The 22,289-nt window shown below is 35.6% G+C and overlaps 1 protein-coding gene across 2 annotated transcripts in view; it reads left to right on the forward strand.

Moving 5' to 3' along the window:
• Positions 1-22,289, forward strand: part of LRP2 (LDL receptor related protein 2) — a 252,103-nt gene that overhangs the window by 85,906 nt on the left and 143,908 nt on the right. For both annotated transcript variants that reach the window (XM_020990917.2, XM_020990918.2), the window contains exons 12-21: positions 401-624; positions 2,629-2,835; positions 5,866-6,068; positions 8,474-8,614; positions 10,353-10,556; positions 12,047-12,239; positions 15,472-15,597; positions 17,916-18,046; positions 20,895-21,032; positions 21,873-22,154. In XM_020990917.2, coding sequence (XP_020846576.1) covers positions 401-624; positions 2,629-2,835; positions 5,866-6,068; positions 8,474-8,614; positions 10,353-10,556; positions 12,047-12,239; positions 15,472-15,597; positions 17,916-18,046; positions 20,895-21,032; positions 21,873-22,154 — 1,849 coding nt within the window. The remainder of the gene's footprint in view (positions 1-400; positions 625-2,628; positions 2,836-5,865; positions 6,069-8,473; positions 8,615-10,352; positions 10,557-12,046; positions 12,240-15,471; positions 15,598-17,915; positions 18,047-20,894; positions 21,033-21,872; positions 22,155-22,289) is intronic.

Raw genomic sequence — 22,289 nt, forward strand, 5'->3', positions numbered from 1 at the left:
ACCCCTGCATTTTTGAGTACTACTAATGTGGGGATTTGCTTTACAAGGGCTTTGTCTTTATTTTTTCAATTTGCAGGAGGTAAGAGGGTGAAAGAAGTTAGGGATAGGGTTGCCCCCATCCCCTCCACCCTCCAAAAAAGAAGAAAAAAAGTTCGCTGAAGGCATTTTTAAAAGAACTAAAGAAAGTCCAGAAAGAATTGCAGACAAGCAGTTCAATTTAAAAGAATTTCAGTTGTATATTGAAAAAGGAAAACAAGCTGTACATAACAGATTCACATAATCATGTACAATCTTATTTTTCTGTTCTATGTATATGAAAATGCATATTTTATATGATGTTTATTAAATTAAGAATAAAAATAAAACTAAATTTAAAAAGGAATTCATGGTTTTCTTGCAGGTTTTTTCGGTTGACATTGATGGTGCAAATATCCAGGAAGTTCTGAATGTTTCTGTTGACACACCCGAGAACCTAGCTGTTGACTGGGTTAATAATAAACTCTATGTAGTAGAGACCAGTGTTAATCGAATAGATATGGTGAATTTGGATGGGACAAATAGGGTCACCCTTATTACCGAAAATTTGGGAAATCCAAGGGGAATTGCACTTGATCCAACTGTTGGGTAAGTAGCATAGGAATAATTCTGATGTCTCTTTATATTTTCAGTCTTATTTTTCCCTCAGCCTATTTAATTCAATGGGACTTCAATAAAAGCAGAAGACAGATATAGTTTGAACAACGAATAGGAAAGGAAAACATTCTTTTCATGGGCGTTGCATTGGAAAATCAAGAAAACACATCCTAATATTTTCAGACTATTAAGACCTGTGATATTTTCAGATTCTTTCAAAATTAGGGGATTAGCATTGTATGTTCCTTGAGGGCAGGAACTATCTTCTCTAAACTTTGTACCTCCCTCAGGACTTAGCATGGTATTTTGCACACAGTAGTTGCTTGATGAATATTTGTTGTATTTATATTAGTTGAATCAGTCTAATTCAAACATAATGACCTCATCTTGTTTTTTCTTAATTCCTCTGCAAAAAAAAAAAGAAGTAATTTCAGTCTTTCTCCTATAAGAAAGACCCACAGTGAGTCCTTATTGTCAGTATCTGCCCCTCATTATCTATTCCTTATTGGAAAAACAGCTTCTGTTTCCTCTCATAGTTAAAAAACGTTGGCACCAGGTGACAGATAAAGAGAGTAACTGGGTGGTATGCTGGAGTGTGACAATCCAGATTGTAAACACTTTTCATGAATCCTTAGTTTTGTAAAAATTCTGCTTAACCTGAAAAATTTTATTTTATCCTACCTGAGGATACTACCCTTTAACCTAAGGGACATCCTTGCTGCCATATATTATTGGTTACTATAATATTGCTTACTAAAAAAATACAAGCCTCTCCTTAAGGCAGATGAACACTTATTGAATTCTTACAACACTACTATATGATTCTTGGATATATTAAATTCTCTTTGGCCCTTAGTATTGATTTTCATTTCCCTGTTGCCTGATTTATTTCTGCCTCTGCCTCTTAGGGCCTGGATTTATATGGTGGCTATTTAATGGTTAGACTGAAAACATTTGACTAAATCTGACTGTGAGGGTCAAGCACTTTCAAAGTCAAAAGCTCACCTACGTGAGAATATGTGAACCAAAAATATAATAAGCACTCTAAGAGTAGAACTTCACCTCTTTGGGATAAATACTTTTCTAGAGCACACATTTGAGTAGGCTACTGTAGGATCAAGCTCAGTGTTGTATCTCAAACCATGTTTAATATTACTGGTGAATATTATGTGTCTGGAATTTATTGAAATGACTTCTAACATGAATGTGCCATTGACCTCATAAATGATGGCACCATTCTTTTAGTGCCTAACTAAAATAGGCTAGAGTTGATAGGGTAATAGCAAATGTTTTCTATTCCAATCATTTTCATGGTGGTGAACAAACTCAGGAAAGCTGATATACTACTAAAGTTTTAAAGTTCAGATTGTTCCTAATTTCCACATATGAGATCTCCACATAGGAGACCTGGCTCTGTCATAGGACTTTACTATCCAGTCTCAAGATCAGTTAAAGCATTATCTTCCATTTGTAGTGGAGAATGGTGCTAATAACTTAATTTCTGATTGATAATGGTGGCCAATATTCAAGACAAAGGAAAATGTTCTATTTGCTATGCTTTAGGATGGTGCATTGAGGTAAAAAAATGACCTGTTGTACCTTGTAAAGTGCTGATTTTCTCAGTAAGAAAGAGAATTCTAGGATGGAACATGGAGAGTGTGGGGGAAAATGGAGTTAATGATACATTACTGAGATACCTGGAAGTAGACAGCCTGACAGATTAGGGTATTTTCACAGTTGGACTCTGGAGGAGTTGTCTTTTCTGATCAACCCTCACTGTTTCTGGTATTCTGATACATTCTTTATTCTATTGCTTTAGATCTGGAGCCCTCTAGTTTCCTGGGAAAAAATCCTCACCAGTCGTTAGACAAACTATGCAATAAAACTGGCCTTTCAGAACATGTTAAAGATGATGAAATAATGTGAGAATTCCCTAGGAAACACTTTCTATGTAAGCTTGTAAAAATAGATTCTTTTATCTTTTTTTCTTTGTAGTTATTTATTTTTCTCAGACTGGGACAGCCTTTCTGGGGATCCTAAGGTGGAAAGGGCCTTCATGGATGGCACCAACCGTCAAGATTTGATAAAAACAAAGCTGGGATGGCCTGCTGGGATAACTCTGGATATTGTATCAAAGCGAGTTTACTGGGTTGACTGCCGGTTTGATTATATTGAGACTGTAACTTATGATGGACTTCAAAGGTTGGAAGCCTTTTTTTTTTTTAATGGCTTTACACATGGGGGTGAGTGCAGGTAGTGGGAGAAAAGAAGAGACAGGAAAATAGCTAAATTAAAATATTGTTCAGTTGGTTTCCTTTAAAACTGCATTTATATGAAATAACCTACATTGAAACTAAAAGTCACACTGGATACCACTCACTGAATTTCAGCTTTGATTTTTCCCATCTACACCTAGGACGTATATTTTATTGGCATTCCTACTTAGTCCTTTTTCTTTTAGTGCCCTTTTGGTTATCTAAATTACCCTTTTACTTTATTTTTCCTCTGCTTTCTCCCTCCTCGCCCATTTATTTTGCTCCTGGACTTGTTTAAATTTTCAAGGTGAAAATTCATTGGCAAGGGCAATCCTTAATCTATTATGTATCCTATTCTATGTCCTTGACTCAAGGGATAACTTCTGATCTGGAATCCTCAAGCATGAAACACTAAATAGAACGATTTGAATGGAAAATATAGCATACTTTCTTTGTTTTTTTAAAAATTATTACCTTTGCATTAGAACTAGTTGTACACTTACTGAGATTAATTACAATATAGACCTTCCCTTTGTGTCCCCAAAACTGTATTTAATATTTACTCTCTTCCTAGGCTAAGAAAAAGTTATTTTCCAGGACTCAACAGATATGCTGGCCAACCTATTTCTTGCTATTGTTTTTTTTTTAATTATTTTTTCTTCTGTTTGCTACGAGAAAGAACACAAATATCTATCCCACCTCCTTTTAAAATTAATGTTTATGAGAACATTTTTCAGAATTCTAGCTGGCTACTAGTAGCATGTTCTAACATGCTAATAGGGTAGCTTTTGGATTCTTCATTTATTACCTAGGTTTTTTTTTTTTTTTTGCTATTGTGTGTGCTACTTAGGTATTTTGTTCTAAGGCTAAAAGGTTTGGAAAACATAAAAGTTAAAGTGTGATGTCTTTTTGTTAGAATGTGAATGGTATTTTGTCTGTAAAGGAACATCAAAGTGTTACTTAAGGTCACCAGATAGACTGAAATCATAAAGTGATTCCCCTTGCTCTGCTAGTGGCTAGCTGTGAGAAGGGAGGAGTTTGACTGAGACAGGAAACATTTTTCTCATCCACACAGGTGCTACCAAACAATGATCAGTCACTTGTTCTGAATGTGCCCTTCTAAAAGTATTTAAGGTGTACTCTGTCACTTTAACTAGTGGTTTAGGCTTTTTTTTTTTTTTTTGCTCCCACGGACATCTTTAGCTAGTTTTTTAAAAAGCTCTTCCTTATCTCTAATCTTTTACATTTTTACTGGTTTTGTTCATTTTTCTCCAAATCCTTTCTGTTTTGCAAAAAATGAAAAAGATTGCCCTATGCATATTTCTAAGCTTCCCAGTGTTTTTCCCAGCCCCAAATCTAGGACTGGTCTTAGGGTTGATATTTCTTACCTATAGAGGTTTCCATCTAGCTTATTTTTCTCATTCAGCTTCAGTTTCCAGGATCAGAGATGAAAAAGGAAGCTCAGAGATGATTTGTTCAACCCCCTCCTTTTACAGATAAGAAAACTGAAGCCCAGGGAGTTAGGAAGCCCATCTTGTTAGGTATAGAGTTAGAATTTGAACCCAGGCCCTCTGACACCAAATCAACACTATTCTTTTCATTGTAAGATGCCCTTGTCATGCCTTTTCTATATTCCTCAACTTTGAAGTGTTCCTTTGATTTAAATGTCTTAACTGAATTAAACCATTCTTTTAAGTAACCTTGCAATTCATTAAAAAAAAAAGGTCAAACCAGTTGCTCACTAAAATCAGCTGAAATTCTCAGTCAAAAATCTTATGTGTGTTGGGGCAGCTAGGTGGTGCAGTGGATAGAGCACCAGCCTTGGATTCAGGAGGACCTGAGTTCAAAACCAGCCTCAGATACAGAACACTTACTAGCTGTGTGACCCTGGGCAAGTCACTTAACCCCATTGCCTAATCCCCCTCAAAAAAGCCAAAAAAAATCTTGTATGTCTAGACAGTTATGTTCCAGGTACTTTTGGTTTCTTTTTATATTATTACTTTAAGACTCAGAAACTTGGTAGCTTTTTGGTTGTACTTTTTTATGTTGTCCACATCACCTTTGGATATTATCAAGCCATACTGCTTTGCTTGTGAAACAGTGTAACCTTTTTTTCCTTTACAATTCCAACCACCTATTTGTTGTTGTTCAGTTGTTTTTCAGTCACATCTTACTCTTTGTGATCCCATTTGGGGGTTTTCATGGCAAAGATACTGGAGTGGTTCGCCCTTTCCTTCTCCAGCTCATTTTACAGATGAGGAAATGGAGGCAAACAGAGTGAAGTGATTTGCCAAGGGTCACACAGCTAGCAAGTGTCTGAGGCCAGATTTAAACTCAGGAAGATGAGCCTTCCTGACTCCAGGACTGTACTCTATCCACTGCCCCAACTACCTAGAACTATTAAAAAAAAATTTAAAAAAATCATTTTCAACTTCCAGTTTTCTCCTATCTTGTTGATACTGGAAATGCTATCCTTTCATCCAAGAGCTGACCATTTGATTTACTTGATTCAGCAGTTTAGTAGGGACAGCCATTGGTGTTAGAGAAGAACATGAATCCATGTATGGAAATGTACATATGACCAGGCAACATAGTGGAAAGAACACTAGATTTGGAGTCAGAGGACTGAGTTCATATCTTACTACTTATTGGCCATGGGACTTTGATGAAATCGTTTAATCTTCCTTACCTATAAAAACAGGATAGCAGTATTAACTCAATATGTCTTGTGGTGTTGTCATCAGGTTCAAAGATGATAACGTATTTGAAGAGCTTTATAGATGTCAATGTATATGTAAATGTGAGCTATTACTATAATATATAGTCTGTTTTCAGCCAATGTTTAGATATTGTCCATTGCATATATTTTCTATTAATTTCTGTATTTAAAAATTAACAAATTACTTGACTTTCTTTGAGTCAAATTGAACTTAATCTTTCTTTAATGAATAACGATGCATTGTATCTTTTATAACAGGAAGACGATAGCTCATGGGGGAGCAATAATTCCTCATCCCTATGGAATAAGCCTGTTTGAACACAATGTGTTCTTTACGGATTGGACAAGGTTAGCAGTGATGAAGGCAAATAAATTTTCAGAATCTAATCCACAAATTATCTACCAGTCCTCCCTGAGGCCATATGGAGTGACCATTTACCATGCTCTCAGGCAGCCCTATGGTAAGCCTAAAGAGTAATGGAAAGAAATACTTGTTACTGGAAATAGTTTTTTTTTTTTAAGTTCATTTGTAAGGTTATGGAAGTTTATGGTTAATGATACTATGTGATTTATTATGCTTATAACATGGGATGACCTAGAGACAAAAAAGTACCTAATTATTGCCTTTAGTATTTGAAGACAACGTTGCTGATAATGAATGAGCATCCCGAGAGAAGCCAATGCATGAGCTATAATCTTTCCTCCTTTGAATATGCTACCTCTTCATTGCTTGTCAATAGGTCTCCAGTCATAGGTCATCTACTACTTACGACTCTGCCTTTTCACTTTACAAAGGAAAGGAGAACTCTAGGTTTTTTTTTTTAATCCTAGGCTCGTTTGCTAGGTTCATTCTAAAGATGTGAACAATATACACAAAGAAGAGTAAGTAGAAAATATATAAATATATATGAAATGGATACTAATACATTTTCATTGGGCAGGAGGGGCCATTAGCAACTAGAGAGATAGAGGGAGGGAAGGAAGAAACAAACTGAGCTGTGAAGGAAAGTAGGGGTTCTGTGAGATAAATTTGGAGAGGGTACATTTCAGGTTTGTGCAAAGGCACTAAGATAAGAGGTGGGATGTTATACATGGGAAACTTACTTATTATTGTAGGCCTTGCCTAGGTTACAATATTTTTAATTGCACTTCCAGTATATCTTTGTTACATTTTTCCTTTTCTATTTTGTTTATAGCTTAAATAGGATAGTAAGAAAATAAAAAGGACTTTTAATGATGTCAGTGATGATTTAGAGAAAAGCAAATTTTGTTTTAAATTTGTCTAGCTAAGAATTTTTTTTTTCTTAATCGAGCAAGAAAGTACTACAGAGGAATGAATGGAACAGATTTTTAAAAAGCAAATATACTGGAATTTAGACACTTGAAATTATCCTGTGGGAGGATATGTGCTTTTTACAGTGATGCTACCTTTGCTTAAAATCTTTCTGAAGCTACTGTTTGGAATTTCCTTCAGAGTTTCAAGGGAAGAACAGGGAGAGGAAAGGAACAAGCATTTATTAAGTACCTACTGCATGCACTGCAATAAGAACTTTTAAAATATCTCATTTGATTTATACAAGAAGCCTATGAGATAGATGCTATTATTATTATTATTCCCATTTTGCAGTTGAGGAAACCAAGGTAGAGATTAAGTAATTTGCCCAGGGTCACACAACTAGTATATCTCTGAGACTGTATTTTTCCTGCTTCCAGGTCTGTTGCTCTATTCACTGCTCCACCTAGTTGGCTCTAAGAGAGAATGCAATTATTAATCTTCATAGTCACATTGTTTTTAACTTTAAATGCTATTAGTTAGGTTGAGCACTTTATTTATCAGACATGGTTCTGAATGATCTGTGATTTTCTTTGTTATCTATCTATCTGTCTATCATCTATTTTCCTTCCTTCCTTCCTCTTTCTTTCTTTCTTTCTTTCTTCCTTTCTTTCTTTCTTTCTTTCTTTCTTTCTTTCTTTCTTTCTTTCTTTCTTTCTTTCTTTCTTTCTTTCTTTCTTTCCTTCCTTCCTTCCTTCCTTCCTTCCTCCCTCCTCCTCCCTCCCTCCCTCCCTCCCTCCCTCTCTCTCTCTCTCTGTCTCTCTCTCTCTCTCTTTCTCTCTTTCTCTCTTTCTCTCTTTCTCTCTTTCTCTCTCTCTCTCTCTCTCTCTCTCTTTCTCTCTTTCTCTCTTTCTCTCTTTCTCTCTTTCTCTCTTTCTCTCTTTCTTTCTTTCTTTCTTTCTTTCTTTCTTTCTTTCTTTCTTTCTTTCTTTTCTTTTCTTTCTTTCTTTCTTTCTTTCTTTCTTTCTTTCTTTCTTTCTTTCTTTCTTTCGTCAAATTCACCTTCCAAGATTTGCTGTTATGGAGGAGATTCAGAAGAAAGTACCACATATTTTTAAAGCAAAGAATTCCTAAGCAAATATTTCAAAACAATTTGGTATAGTGGTAAAACAATTGTTGGAATAATTGTATAATACCTCCTGAGGTTGTTACCTCCTATTTTGAAGGGACAGTATTAATTTGGATGTGTAAATTGTGATATGTTTGTTAAAAAAATCAGTCATGTTATTTCAAAGTCATGGTTCATATTTAAGTATGGAAATGGAAAAAGAAAATTCTCACTAGTTTATAGGGAGAAAATAAGTAATCTTTTAAAATTAAGTTTTAAACGGGGACAAGGACTATTTTGTTCATTCATTTGTATCTCTAGCTCCAAGGTTAGAGATTTGCACATAGTAGGTACTTTAAAAAATACTTAATGACTATCTGTTGAATTGTATGGAATTGAGTTTTGGGGAAAATATGAAAACCAAAATATTAATGACAGGAGAATACCTGAGATCTAATTCTCTATCTAATCCCTCCTGCTTCCAGTAAGGAATCCTTGTGGGAATAACAATGGAGGTTGTGACCAGGTGTGCGTCCTTAGTCATAGAACTGATAATGATGGCCTGGGCTACCGCTGCAGATGCATCCTGGGGTTTGACTTACACCCTGATGGACGACGTTGCGTTGGTAAGAAAAATGCTGTAGATGGTCTTTTCAGCGAAACAGTAGAATGGTCCGTGTGTCCATGCTCTATCCTGCCTATCGAATGCCATTTTTTTTTTTTTGCTGGGGTAGTTTTCCCATGCTTTGCTTGGTTATTTTTTTCCCCTTATGCTTTCTTATAGCACAAAAAACTCTGTATGATCTTTATAGAACATAGTACAATTCCAGGTGCACTGTGAATCTTCAGGAGATAATAATTGTTGTTGTTGGTAGAGTTTAAAGATGTGGGTTTCTGCCTTGTTGGGTCTTCAATTTACTTTTCAGTTATTTCAGACTGTAATTTTCATCTTCCCCTCTTAACTCTTTAGTTCTTTCTGATGGCATGTTATTCCCTTTCATGCACTGACCTCTCAGAATTAAAATAAAGGTTGCTACACATAATGCAAAAATGAAATGCTGGAGGTTTTAATTTGAGATTGTTTTCTCTAATTAGCCTAACCTCCAATTTAGTTGTCACTTTCCACTATTCATCTTACTTTACCTTAGAGGTTCTTCTCTATATTTTTAGTAGTTTCTCTTAAGTAATTAATGATATCTCTTGGAAAATCAGGTAAGCTTTTAACTAGATCACACCTTTCAAAGCCTTTGCTCCTTTGAGAGAAAACATGAACCCTTTCAACTTAATTCTTTTTCTTGAGCATCAGTTCTCACTCCAGAGATTCCCTTTGTAGTTGACCAATTGTGATTTTGGCTTTATTACCTTGGCAGACGCTAAACTTTTAGTGCTGGTTGCTTCCACCCCTTAGTGGAAGACTGGGATTCATCTTAGCTTTCCTCAGATGGTTCTGTTAATGTCTCGGCTATTTCTGGAATCAAATAAAATTTTTTCTAAATATCTTTAAAATCAGAGACTGAATTACTTACCTGTAGCACGCATACCTCTTTATTATCTATCTATCTATCTATCTATCTATCTATCTATCTATCTATCTATCTATCTATCTATCTATCTATCTATCTATGATTATGTCCCAATTACTATAAATTGCATCTCCTGCCCTGGACCCAACATTCTCTCTCTCTCTTTTTCTCTATTTCTCTCTCCCTGTTCTCTGACACATTCTTCTTTTGTCCTCAGGTTTAAAAAGCTTTTATTCAACGCCTTGCCACATTTTGTATTTTTCAATTCTCTCTCTTGCTGTGGTTGCTCATGGTCTCAGAACCTCAGTGCACTTTCTGGCGTGGGGTCCTTCACCAAAGTAAGCCAGAAAAAAATGTGCTGAGAAATGGATTTTACAGATGGTTTTTGATGAGATTCCCATGAGATTTAATGGAACTCCTGAATGCCTGTATTCATGTAGCACAGGGGTAGAATCCTTTCTAAAAGATGTTTTAAATAGAGGCTTCATAGGAAGGCATGGCAGGTGGGGCAGATGTGTCTTCTTCCTAGCTGGTTGCCTTTTCTCCTCCTTCTACTTTGTTCCTTTGTTATTCTAATACTTTATCATGTTCATTTTAAGCTATGTCTGAAACACTTTGACCACATACTGTTATGTTTTGCTGCTGATGTCTTGTTTCCTACTTTTCCCTTTTCTCTCTTTTTCTTCTTTCCAACTATTTTATATTCAAATTAATTTTGATTTTTACAGTAACATGAAAATTATGGAAAATACACTTTATGAATATATATTTATTTGGGAGGTTTTTTTTATATCGAAGAGTCCAATAAAAAAACTAAACTTTTTTTTTTAAATCTTTGTAGCTGTGCGGCAATTTCTGCTCTTTTCATCCCAGTTGGCAGTGCGTGGGATCCCATTCAACCTCTCTACCCAGGAAGATGTCATCATTCCAGTGACAGGAAGCCCTTCATACTTTGTTGGAATTGATTTTTATGCACAGGAAGACACTATTTTTTTTTCTGATACAACTAAGGATATTATTTACAAACAAAAAATTGATGGCACAGGTAGGATATAATCAACTTTTTAAATCTTCTGTCTGAAATTGTTTAGCTGGAGAAATTTGATGGTAACTAAGTTAATAAGCTTTGTATTGCTTCTAAGTTTGATAGTCTAATATTTTTGGTAAAAGGAGTTTAATTAAGAGAAAAATATCACTAGCTGTATTCATTAAAACAAACAAACAAATAAAACTGCGATGAAAACTTTCCACTTGTTTATTCATTCATTCATTCATTTATTTATTTATTTGTTTGTTTGTTTATTGCTTTTTGGTGAGGCAATCGGGGTTAAGTAACTTGTTCAAGGTCACACAGCTAGTAAGTGTCAAGTGTCTGAGGCTTGATTTGAACTCAGGTCCTCCTGACTCCAAGGTCAGAGTTCTATCTACTGTGCCACCTAGTTGCCCCTACTTTCCCTTTATTTTTAAAGCTCAAAAATGTGTGAATGATAATTGACTGTGTTGTATTCTCAATCAGGAAATCAAACATAAAACTTATACCTTATATAGAGAGCCTGAAATTGATAAAAGGATACCAGGCTATACTCAAACATATCTGAAAATGATTTCCATTTATTTCTGTTTAAAAACAATAGACTACCTAGACTTTAGGCTAGAAGTAAATCCATGAATTTGGAATTAAAGATGAACTACATATTGAATTCTTTTAGGAGTTCCCCCAACAATTCAGCTAGCAATGAAATATGTAAATCTATAATTAGATAGATTTCTCCATGGAAGAAAACTATGATTTGCTCTCTGTGGTAACTTCCCTATTGTAGATCTTTAAACATGTGTAAAAGAATTGAAAAAGTTGCAAAGAAAAGAAAAATCTTTTTTCCTCTTCCTGCACCTGATTCTGATGTCTGTGTTGTGGGGTATTTGCTAGTCTTTTGAAAACTTGGCAATGCTGTCATTTATGGATGACTCTTGAGTAAAGAGTTTGGGAGTTAATATCTCTGGGCAACCCCCACAACTCGTGCTGGGCAGTGCCAGATCCTCAAGGCTAGCTAAGGATAGTGTTAATAAGTGGGTGAAATCAAGTATCACATATTCAGATCTTTTGCAATGTAAAAAACTTGTCTGGAAGGCTGAGTAAGGGAGGGTAGGAAAAGATCAAACCAGTGTGAGTTCTAAATTTATCAGGATTATATTTTCCCTTTGAGATTTAAAACCCTTAGGAGTATATTGGTATTTTATTTACATACTTAATGTTATTACTCATGACTATAAGATTATGTTCTGTGAATCCGAACAACTTTTAATTTTTGTCACTGCAAGACTAAACTCATCACATCTCTAATTTTAAAAATCCTTCAAATTTCTGGTTTTTAAATTTATTTCTCCTTCACTTCTATATAATATTCATAGTATTGCAATCTTTAAAAAATTCTTTTTATGTGAGTTACTGAACCATGCTTTAAATATATATTAATGCCTTTTACAACTGCATGTAAGAGATTTTGAGTTAAGCCATGTATATATTTTAACCCTTAGGAAGAGAAATTCTCACAGCCAACAGGGTGGAAAGTGTTGAAGATTTAGCTTTTGATTGGATTTCAAAGAATCTTTATTGGACAGACCCCCGATACAGGAGTATAAGTGTCATGAGATTAGTGGATAAATCAAGACGAGCAATAGTTCAGAACTTAAACAACCCACGATCAATAGCGGTCCATCCAGTTATTGGGTAAGTAAATGTGTGCTTACTTGTATTTTCTTCTTTAAAAGCTTGGTATTCTAGGTCCTAGGCATTCTAGGTCATTGAAAAATGATGCTGTTGGGAATTTGGTTGTTGGTTTGTTAATATAAGATTGCATTCTTTGAATCCTAATAGGTTTTAATTTTATCTGTATAAGAATAAATGAAACTAATTATTTTATCTCCCTCTCACAAATACTCATCTGTTTCATATTTCCTAATTTATTTTCCTTTTATTCCCTCGTGATTGTCAGAATTGCAGAAGAAAGTACAAGGTAAAATGGATTCCATAGTGAAGGAATATCCAGTGGAATTATCTTTAAAGGCTTAGATTCTGTTCCTGCTTTAATGTATTGATATAAAGTTGAGCAAAACTTGCCTGTTCATTCAGTAGGATCTATATATTCTAAAAATCTCTTAGACCCCAGATAAAGTTTCAGGTGTTTTACTATCACATACTCTATAGTGTCAGACAAGTTAAGACAGAACAGTTTACAATGTTCCTTTTCAGTACTTACGTTACTGTGTCTGAGTATGATGAAATACTAGATAGTGTTTTCAGAATAATTAACTCCAAGCAATATAGTTTTGTTTGGAAGGGTATGATGAAAAGTGTGGCTAATATTCCTTATGTACTTCTTTGTGGTGAGAGACTGACCCCTAGAACTAAAATCATACAAAGCAAGTCTTGCTTATTTTGGTTATCTTTTTAGCTTCCTCTTCATAAAATTGACAGAGAAACCTTTAAAAATAGTGGCTTTATTAGTGAGGAACTTTATTAACTTCTATACTAAGCACTTGTTCACCCCATGAATTTGCTAACAAATGTAAATTATGATGCCTAGTTTTGAAAAGTTGCCTGATTATTCACTACCTTGAGGATTCTTTTAACTCCTATGAGGTCAAGAAGGCACATTGTGAGAGGTCAAGTTCCAGGTAGAATAACTTTGATTAAGAAGAACCAGCTGAAAGAAAAAAAAAGTTTTCTGGATTATTAGCCCAATTTTATCTCTGTCCCTCTTGAACATCAAAAGGTAGCTTGGGCAAGGCATTCCTGTATGTAAAAGTGATGTTGACCTTAAGTAGTCTCTTCAGGTCAGGAGTAGACCTGGCATGTGGCACAAAAATTTCTTTTGCATATATTGACATTCATTAAAATAGGTAATTTGGGGTAGATTTAAGACATAAACATGTTTATTTTAGCTTTATATTGGTCAAGAGAGGTCTATGGTTCATTTTGTCTTGTAATCCAGGGTTTTTCCAACCTTAAAATACATCTTAATATTAGAAGATGGGTTTGAACATAGGTGATGACATCTATCACTGAAGACTCTGATATTAACAGTGTATATTTATACAGCATTTAAGATTTGTAAAGCTATTTACTTATGTTATCTCATTTCATCCTGACCATGATCTAGTAGGTAGGGAGAGTAGGTTAGGTTTTTCTTTTTTTTTTTTTTTACAAATGGAGAAACCAATGTTGAGAGAATTTAAAGTGACTTGTCAAAGATGACAACATTAATAAGTGGATGAGCTTATTAGACTTAAACCCCTATCTCTGATGTTCTCCCTACTTCTTAGCTATTTCAGTGCATCTATAATCTCACTGAGTGGCTGTTCCCTATAATGGTGTACTTAATAACACTTCCATACCTTCTTGTTTGGTACAGTTTTCTTCCATGTCCTTTTAGAAACTCTCCACAGAACTGTTCTGGGAACTCAGGTTTCTTATTTGGAAATCCGGTTGGCAATAACCTTAGCCTGAAAAGTCAATGACATTTAAATTCTGGGGGAACAAAATTATGTGATTGTTGACTTTATTCTTCCTGAGTGTAGTTCTGCTTCAACTAATCAGCCAGTCATCCTGCTATTTTCCTCCCAAATTTTGAAAGTGAAAATGCCTGGTATGAATTTTGGATTTGGTAAGGTAAAATTTCAAACTTCAGAAACTTTTCAGTTTTTCCAGTAGCATATCATATTGGAAAGCTTTGTACACACGAGAAGCATTTTCTAATGTATTTCTTGTTGCTATTCCTTGGCAAGCATCTCATTATAGGATTATGAACAAGTTTATTTGTTCTAAGGTGTACCATTTGCTGTTGCCAGATTATTATTTGACATCCTATGCTATGGAGTTTTACAGTGTTCATATGGTGTTTGTATGTGTTTACTAAGTTTTGTCAACTTAGTCCTTTTATATAAATAAATATAAATATGGCCTGGAAAAAACTTTTTGTTAAACTTGGATTAGTCTAACATTTATTCCTAATCTTATTTAAGAATAATTATTTATGCTTATGTATTTGCTTTGGTATACATGAGGTCATTTCATTTGTGTAAGTGAATTCCACTAAGGAAGCTCCCTCTACCAGCAAATTTTGCCATTTATTGTTTAAACCAGAGGTTTAAACACAGTATTCAAGGGTCTGCAACCCTCTGGAGTGCTACCAAACCAGATTAAAATGTAATTGGGGACTTATTTAGCAAAATAAATAAAAATACAATAGAACTTAGTAAATATGTAGTTTTTAAAATCAATATGTTGCTTTAGGGATTCATACATGCAGTTTAGTGACCTGGGTTCTATTCTAGTTTGATGCTATTGAACTATAGAGTTGTTTGTGGGTGCTGAGAGGTTCCTAGGGCCACATAGCCAGTATGTGTCAGTGGTAGGTCTTGAACCCAGATCTTTCTGACTCCCAGGCTGGCTCTCTACTGATACCACTTTGACTCTTATGGGTCCAGATAAAAAATAATTAAAGTATTTTTAGAACCTTTTGCACTAACTTTATATGTATGTGTGTGTATATATATATATATATATATATATATATATATATATATGTATATATATATATGTATATATATGTGTGTGTGTGTATGTTTATATTATTACATTATTCTATATTTTAGAATATTATTTCTTATACACAAATATATTATATTTAGTTATGTATGCATCTGTCCATTGTATACATATATGTGATTGTGTTAACCTGTTTTAACCCCTTTATTTTTTATGAGGTTGGTCACATTTTGATAACTGTATTTTGTATTCAGCTACATCACTAGTTAATTCATATAGCTTATATTTAAAGCCCTGTTTTGTGCGGAGAAAATAAATCAGGATTTAGGGAAACTTTCTACTTGACTTAGAGTTGGTGTACATTTTTGGCGTCCTTAATTTAATGCTCCTCATTCCTATTCCCATTTTGCAGGTATGTGTTCTGGACAGACTGGTACCGTCCTGCTAAAATCATGAGAGCCTGGAGTGACGGGTCTCATGCAATGCCAATAGTGAACACCACTCTTGGATGGCCTAATGGTTTGGCCCTAGACTGGGGGTAAGCTACTGAGTTTCAGGAGTAGAGTGCAGTGTGAGGGGTTTTGGGGGTGATGTCAAGGAAGAAGACATGAACTTGAAGGGAATGATGGTGATATTTGGTAGAATAGTTGGGAGAACAGACAAAACTACATAAAAACACAAAAATGTAGATATTATCTATTAGCTACAGTTATGCCTACAAACCTATATTTAAATCATATACGTGTTAATGAAAACTGGAGGAGAGGTTAGTTAGCCAGTTAACTAGAGTTTATTAGGCACCTACCATCGTCTAGTTTTTTCTTTTAAGGCAATTGGGGTTAAGTGACTTGCCAAGGGTCACACAGCTAGTAAGTGTCAAGGTGGTCTGAGGTCACATTTGAACTCGGGTCCTCCTGACTTCAGGGCTGGCGCTCTATCCACTGTGCCACCTAGCTGCCCTGATACCTACCATCTTCTAAAGGCAGCTAAGTGTCACAGTGGATAGAGTTCCAGGTCTGAAGTCAGGAATACTCATCTTCCCTGATGTGTGTGACCTTGGGCAAGTCACTTAACCTTGTTTGCCTCAGTTTCCTCATCTGTAAAAATCAAATGGAGAAGGAAATGGCAAACCACTCCAGTATTTTTGCCAAGAAAACCTTGAAAGGAGTCACAAAGAGTCAGATACAACTGAAAAATGACTGAAAAATGAGATCAATAAAAACTGTGTGCTATGTACTTTATAAATAGCACTATGCTAAGTATTTTACAAACATTATATCATTTGATCCTCACAACTATTCTGGGAGGTAGGTACAAAGATCAGATGACCATTTTGGAGAGATGTTGTATAGGAGATTCACGGACAGATAGGGGTTGGAATAACTGGCTGGTCAGGTCCCTTATAATTCTAATCTCTGATTCTAGGACTTTCTGGCTAGTAATACACCAATCAGGTCATATTTACCAAGCTTCTTCTATGTTTAAGTGCCATGCAAGGTGGAAAAAGTCCGTGATATGTGAGTTGCTTTAAGGGAGAGAAAATGTAATTTGAGAATGGAGACACATGAGGAGACAAGAAAGAGGACAAGACAGTAGATGGTAAATAGTACAGGATTTCAGAGGAAGGAGAAACTTTTGGAAATAAATACTTTTAGCATTTTTATTATGTGTATTATTACTTGGCCTTCTGATTTTTCTGAAGTTAAATTCTAAAACAATAAGAAATTCAAATCAACTTTAAAGAAATTAATATCAAATTACTTGATGGAAATATTAGTATTTTTAGATAATCATCATATACAATCTTTCTCCTAGCTACTTGAATGGCAGTAATAGATCACTGGGCTTAAATCCTACTTCTGACACATGCTAGTTGTGTGACCAGTGCAAATCACTTAACATCTCTGAATCTTAGTTGCATCATTTGTAAAGTGGAGTTGATAATAACAACAATAATAATATTAATAGTCACTAGTATTTACATGGTACCTACTATATTCTATAAGTGTCTAGGTGGCACAGTGGATAGAACATTAGACATGAAGTTAGGAAGATTCCTCTTCCTGAGTTCAACTCTGGCCTCAGACACTTCTTTGCTATGTGACCCTGGGAAATTCAGTTAAACATGTTTGCCTCAGTTTCCTTATCTATAGAGTGAACTGGAGAAATTCATAGAAAACCATGCCAGGATCTCTGCCAAGAAAACCCCGAATGGGGTCACAAAGAGTCTAATACAACTGAAAAATGACTGAAAAATGAAATGAATTAAAACTATGTGCTATACGCTTTACAAATAGCACCATGCTAAGTGTTTTAAAAATATTATATCATTTGATCCTCACAACTACCTTGGGAGTTAGGTGCATTATTATTGCCATTTTACAGTTGAGGAAACTGAGGCAAGCAGAGGTTAAATGACTTGCCCAAGGTCACACAACTAGTAAGTATCTGAGGCAAGATTTGAACTCGTCTTCCTGACTCCAGGCCCCTACCTTATACAGCTATTATTGAGTTGAAGTTAGATAATGTTCATAAATTTTTTGGTGGATCTTAAGGTCTTATAGGTGCTGCAGACAGAGCACAGAACTTGGAGTCAGGAAGATCTGGGTTCAGATGCTGACACATACTCCCTAGCTGTGTGACCCTGGGCAAGTCACTGAACATTTATTAACCTCGGTTTTCTCATGTGTAAAATTGGTATAATAACACCACCTACCTTATAGGGTTGTTGTGAGGATCAGCTGGGTTGACATGAGTTAAAGTACTTTGCAAACCTTAAAGTGCTAAGTAAATGTTAGTTATCTGTCTTTATTACTATTGTTTAACAAACCAATCACTTTATTGTTATTATTTTAGTGCTTTACGGCTGTACTGGGTAGATGCCTTTTTTGATAAAATTGAGCACAGCACATTTGATGGTCTGGATCGACGGACTCTTGAGCGCATTAACCAGATGACTCATCCGTTTGGTCTTACAATCTTTGAAAGTGAGTTTGAAACAGTAAAACATCTCATCTAATGTGACTTCTTTCTCCAAATGTTCATAAATAGCTGCTATGATTGAAATCAAGGTAAACTGAGGCACAAAGCTCCAAGCACTATCGATTTACTGACAAAGTGTGAATTTGCCAATAAACAGGATTTCAGCCCCTTCAGAAATGCTAAGACCCTGAAATGGGCTCGCATTCCTTTTTTACAGACAAAAGGAAGAGCATCTAAAAATAGACAGCAGAGTTATAAATGTGGAAAACGGTATGATTGGTTATAAAGCTTGTGACATCAGAGGTGTGAGGAACAATATGATTGGCTGGAAATTAAGAAAGAGGGGCTAGCAATAACCCCTCCTTCCATCCTGTCGCTAAGAAATGTTCATTGTTTGAGTCCACCTGCAAGGACAGGTTAGTGATGGTGGACCAGACTAGCTTGGATGACAGACCAGACTCCCTGGCATTCACTTGCATCCATCAAAGATAATAGATTTCCTTGAGGCAAGAATAGAAAAAATGATTAGCAGGAGGATTGAACTTCTAAACTTAACTCAGAGACAGTGAGTGATTTACAGGGAAGCTGAGTTTTCAAACTTAACTCTGGGACAAATGAAACACGACTGCATCAGCAGTGGTACAGAATAAAATCAATAACAAAATAGAATTTGATTTTCCCAATTTTCACAACTTTGTTAGGACCTATTTTTTTAAAATCATAGTTATTTGTAAAGTATTGTATCTTTCCTGTTAGAATGTAAGCTTCTTGAAGACAGGGATGGTGCCACTTTCCATCTTTGTATCTCTAGCATCCAGCACAATTCCTTACACATGGTACATGCTAAAAATTTGTTGAATGAATGAATGAATGAATAAAGATGAGAAAGCTAATTGTGCTAACACATTTATGGCATCTCCTGGTCCTTTGTTGTTGGTAAGAGCCTGGCTAGAAGCTCTCTGGGAAAACCATTCTCCAGCATATGTGATTATGTATTGAATTACCATGTGACTCTAAATCCAGAGGTGAAGGGGGGAATAGTAGACTGTTGAGGAGGGGCCTGACTCTGGCCAGTACCCTACTAGTTCAGGCTCAGTGTTGAGGCACTCCTAGGTCATTCAACAATTAACAAAGGTACCTTATTTAGCTACAATAGAGAAAAGATATTTTCAACAAGGATTCTCCAGCACTTAGCTGGAAACTGAGTGGTCAGCAGCTTGTTCAAGATAGTGCCTGGGATCCTCTAGGCTTTCCTCACCTATAGTATTTCCTCAAACTGAGTGGGCTCTCAATCCATTGCACTGTGGATTTTCTTAGGGTTCATTTCCCACCCCCTTTGCCTTATGTGAACCACCACCCAAATTAGAGTATCTGTGATGTGGCTTCGTCCAACCTATCTGCCTGCCTAGCTAGAGCTGATTCCATAGTTCTAGGCTTACTGAAGCCAGGGCCACACTGCAATTGGGGGCTGTTTTTGGAGTATAAAAACACTTGGTGAGACTTTGGCAAAGAGCTCCTGAGGCTCCAGGGAAACTTTCTTGCTCGTGTTTTTTATTTGTTTTTATTCTATGGACTGCTTTTAAATCAAATGGAGAATTGCTTATACCTAATGATATTGAACGATTTTTAGTAAAAGGACTGCTTGTTCAAATTCTCTGATTCTTATTAGTCTATTGTGCCAGATACAGTATAGTGACCCTAACATAGAACACAATTTTTGCAATGTAGCAGTGATATGAGAAGTTCAGCAAACAACATTAATACCTTCACTATTCTTGATCAGCTGTTTCAATGTTTCATCCTATCTATAAATATATCTGGGAACCATGAAGTAGCAGGAGTCAGCTCGATGCCAATCGATCCATCCATATTCTTTCTCCCATTGTTTTGAGAGAAAACTTGAATTTCTTGACTTGAAGAAAACAGATTGAGAATGAAAAATTTTGTAACTTGATTTGAAGTAGATCGATTGAGAATGAGAAAAAATTGAATTTGCTTGTCTTTCTCGGCCAATCTTTTTTTTTTTTTCAACAATGAATGTTGAAACAAGGAGGATTTTGTACTTAACTCTTAGTTAACCAGAACACCTTTTTTCTAAATAAAAAATTGAGTCTGAGAAAAAAGTTGAGAGTTGTGTTTAGAATACAGAGCATGGAATTTTAGAAATGGCAAAAATGTATTTTCTGTCTCCCATTCTACTATTCTAATGGGTGAGTTAATTGGCATTGGAATTGTGCCTGATATACATTAGATACTTGAGAAATATTTGTTGATTGCTTGGTCAACTGATTAAATGGTGCAAAACAGTTGTGTGATATTAACTTTTTAATATGCAAATATAAATTTAATTACAAACAAGTACAAAACACCCTATATAGTCTTTATTGAAATTGGAGAAATATATTTATTTGTAATACACAGAATAGTCATTTCTTCAATAAGAAGTAAATCATTAAAAATAATGAAACTTGTTAAAGAGGCAGTTTAATATAGTGTAAAGTGTACTGGCTTTGGAGTCAGAGGGCTTGGGTTCAAATTTCTTCTCTGTTATATACTACTTGTGTGACCTTGGCAATCACTTAATCTCCTTTACCCTTATTTTCCTCATCTGTAAGATGAAGGGTTTAGAAGAAATGGTCTTCAAGATCCCTTCCAATTCTCAATCTATGATCCTATCTGTGTTGAAGTTTTTATTCAGTTATTTCTATTCTTCCTGAAAGAAAAAAAGGATAAAGCATTTTTTTTTTTAGTTAAGAGAAATCTTAGTTCTGTTGGATCTTTTCAGTGACACACAACTGAGTGAGTGCATGGGACCCTTTGATTTTAAGTACTACTCTATGTCTTCATTTCCAGATTATGTGTATTTTACTGACTGGCGATTGGGTGGAATTGTTCGAGTAAGGAAAACTGATGGTGGAGAGATGACCATTATTCGAAGAGGCATTAATAATATAATGCATGTGAAATCTTATAATGCTAATACCCAAACTGGTAAGTGGATTCATAGCCTTTACAAAAGACATCATGTTTTCTAACATAGATGTCATTTATTTTTAGAAATTGTTTCATCATGTCCATATGTTTATAGTTGAATATAACTCCATAATTCCAATATAATTGGCAGTTAGGCAGCATGTAGATAGAGTGCTGATCTTGGATTTAGGAAGACTCATCTTCATGAGTTCAAATCTGGCCTCAGACACTTACTAGCTGTGTGACCGCGGGCAAGTCACTTAGCCCTGTTTACCTCAGTTTCCTCATCAGTAAAATGAGCTGGAGAAGGAAATGGCAAACCACTGCAGTATCTTTGCCAAGAAAACCCCAAATGGGGATTTGGACAGGACTGAAACAACTGAACAATAATAATTCCACACAATTAGCTTAGGATCATAGGATCAGAGTACTAGAGGCAGAAGGGACCTCAGAGGTTATCCGTTGCAAACCCATCATTTTATGGATAAGAAAAACGAGGGCATAGAAAGTAAGTGACTTGCCCAGGCCCATATAAAATATTCTTGTTAGGGAGAGCATTTGAATCCAGGTGCTTTGATTCCAGATCTGTTTATTCTTTCTGCTAACTAGATAGTGAACTAGTAGAATTAAAGCAAGAGAACTTACCTTGGGAATGGGGGGGGGAGCATTTTGGTAGCTGAGTTCGAAAAGATTAAGCAAAGTACAAAGCTTGTAAGCGCTTACTACCAAAGAGTGGCTTGCTATGGGATAGTTTCTGGGATTTAATTTATTAAATTATGTAAATGATGTAATTCCTAGTTTGGCCAATCTTTAATTGAACTCTACATAGAATACTACTTCAACATATTTCTTTTACAGGCTCTAACTACTGCAATCGAGCAACAAATCCCAATGGAGATTGCAGCCATTTTTGTTTCCCAGTTCCTAATTTTCAGCGAGTTTGTGGCTGCCCATATGGCATGAAGCTCAGCTCCAATCAGCTGACATGTGTTGAGGATCCATCCAATGAACCACCCACTCTGCAGTGTGGGTCCTATTCCTTTTCCTGTAACAATGGCAAATGTGTACCAAGGTATTATCGCTGTGATGGTGTTGATGACTGCCATGATAACAGTGATGAGCAACACTGTGGCACACTAAGTAAGTATTTGTGCAGGGAAGTTAATTACTCGGAATGGACAGATGGAAAAAGGTAGATTTGTAAGAGGCTAGTGGTGTAGTTCTGGTTTAGAAAAGCATTGAAGCACTCAGGGGCTAAGGTGTCTAAAACTGAAG

The sequence above is a fragment of the Phascolarctos cinereus genome, unplaced genomic scaffold (genome assembly GCF_003287225.1).
Source record: "Phascolarctos cinereus isolate Bilbo 61053 unplaced genomic scaffold, phaCin_HiC Scaffold_726;HRSCAF=1367, whole genome shotgun sequence".
Classification (NCBI taxonomy): domain Eukaryota; kingdom Metazoa; phylum Chordata; class Mammalia; order Diprotodontia; family Phascolarctidae; genus Phascolarctos; species Phascolarctos cinereus.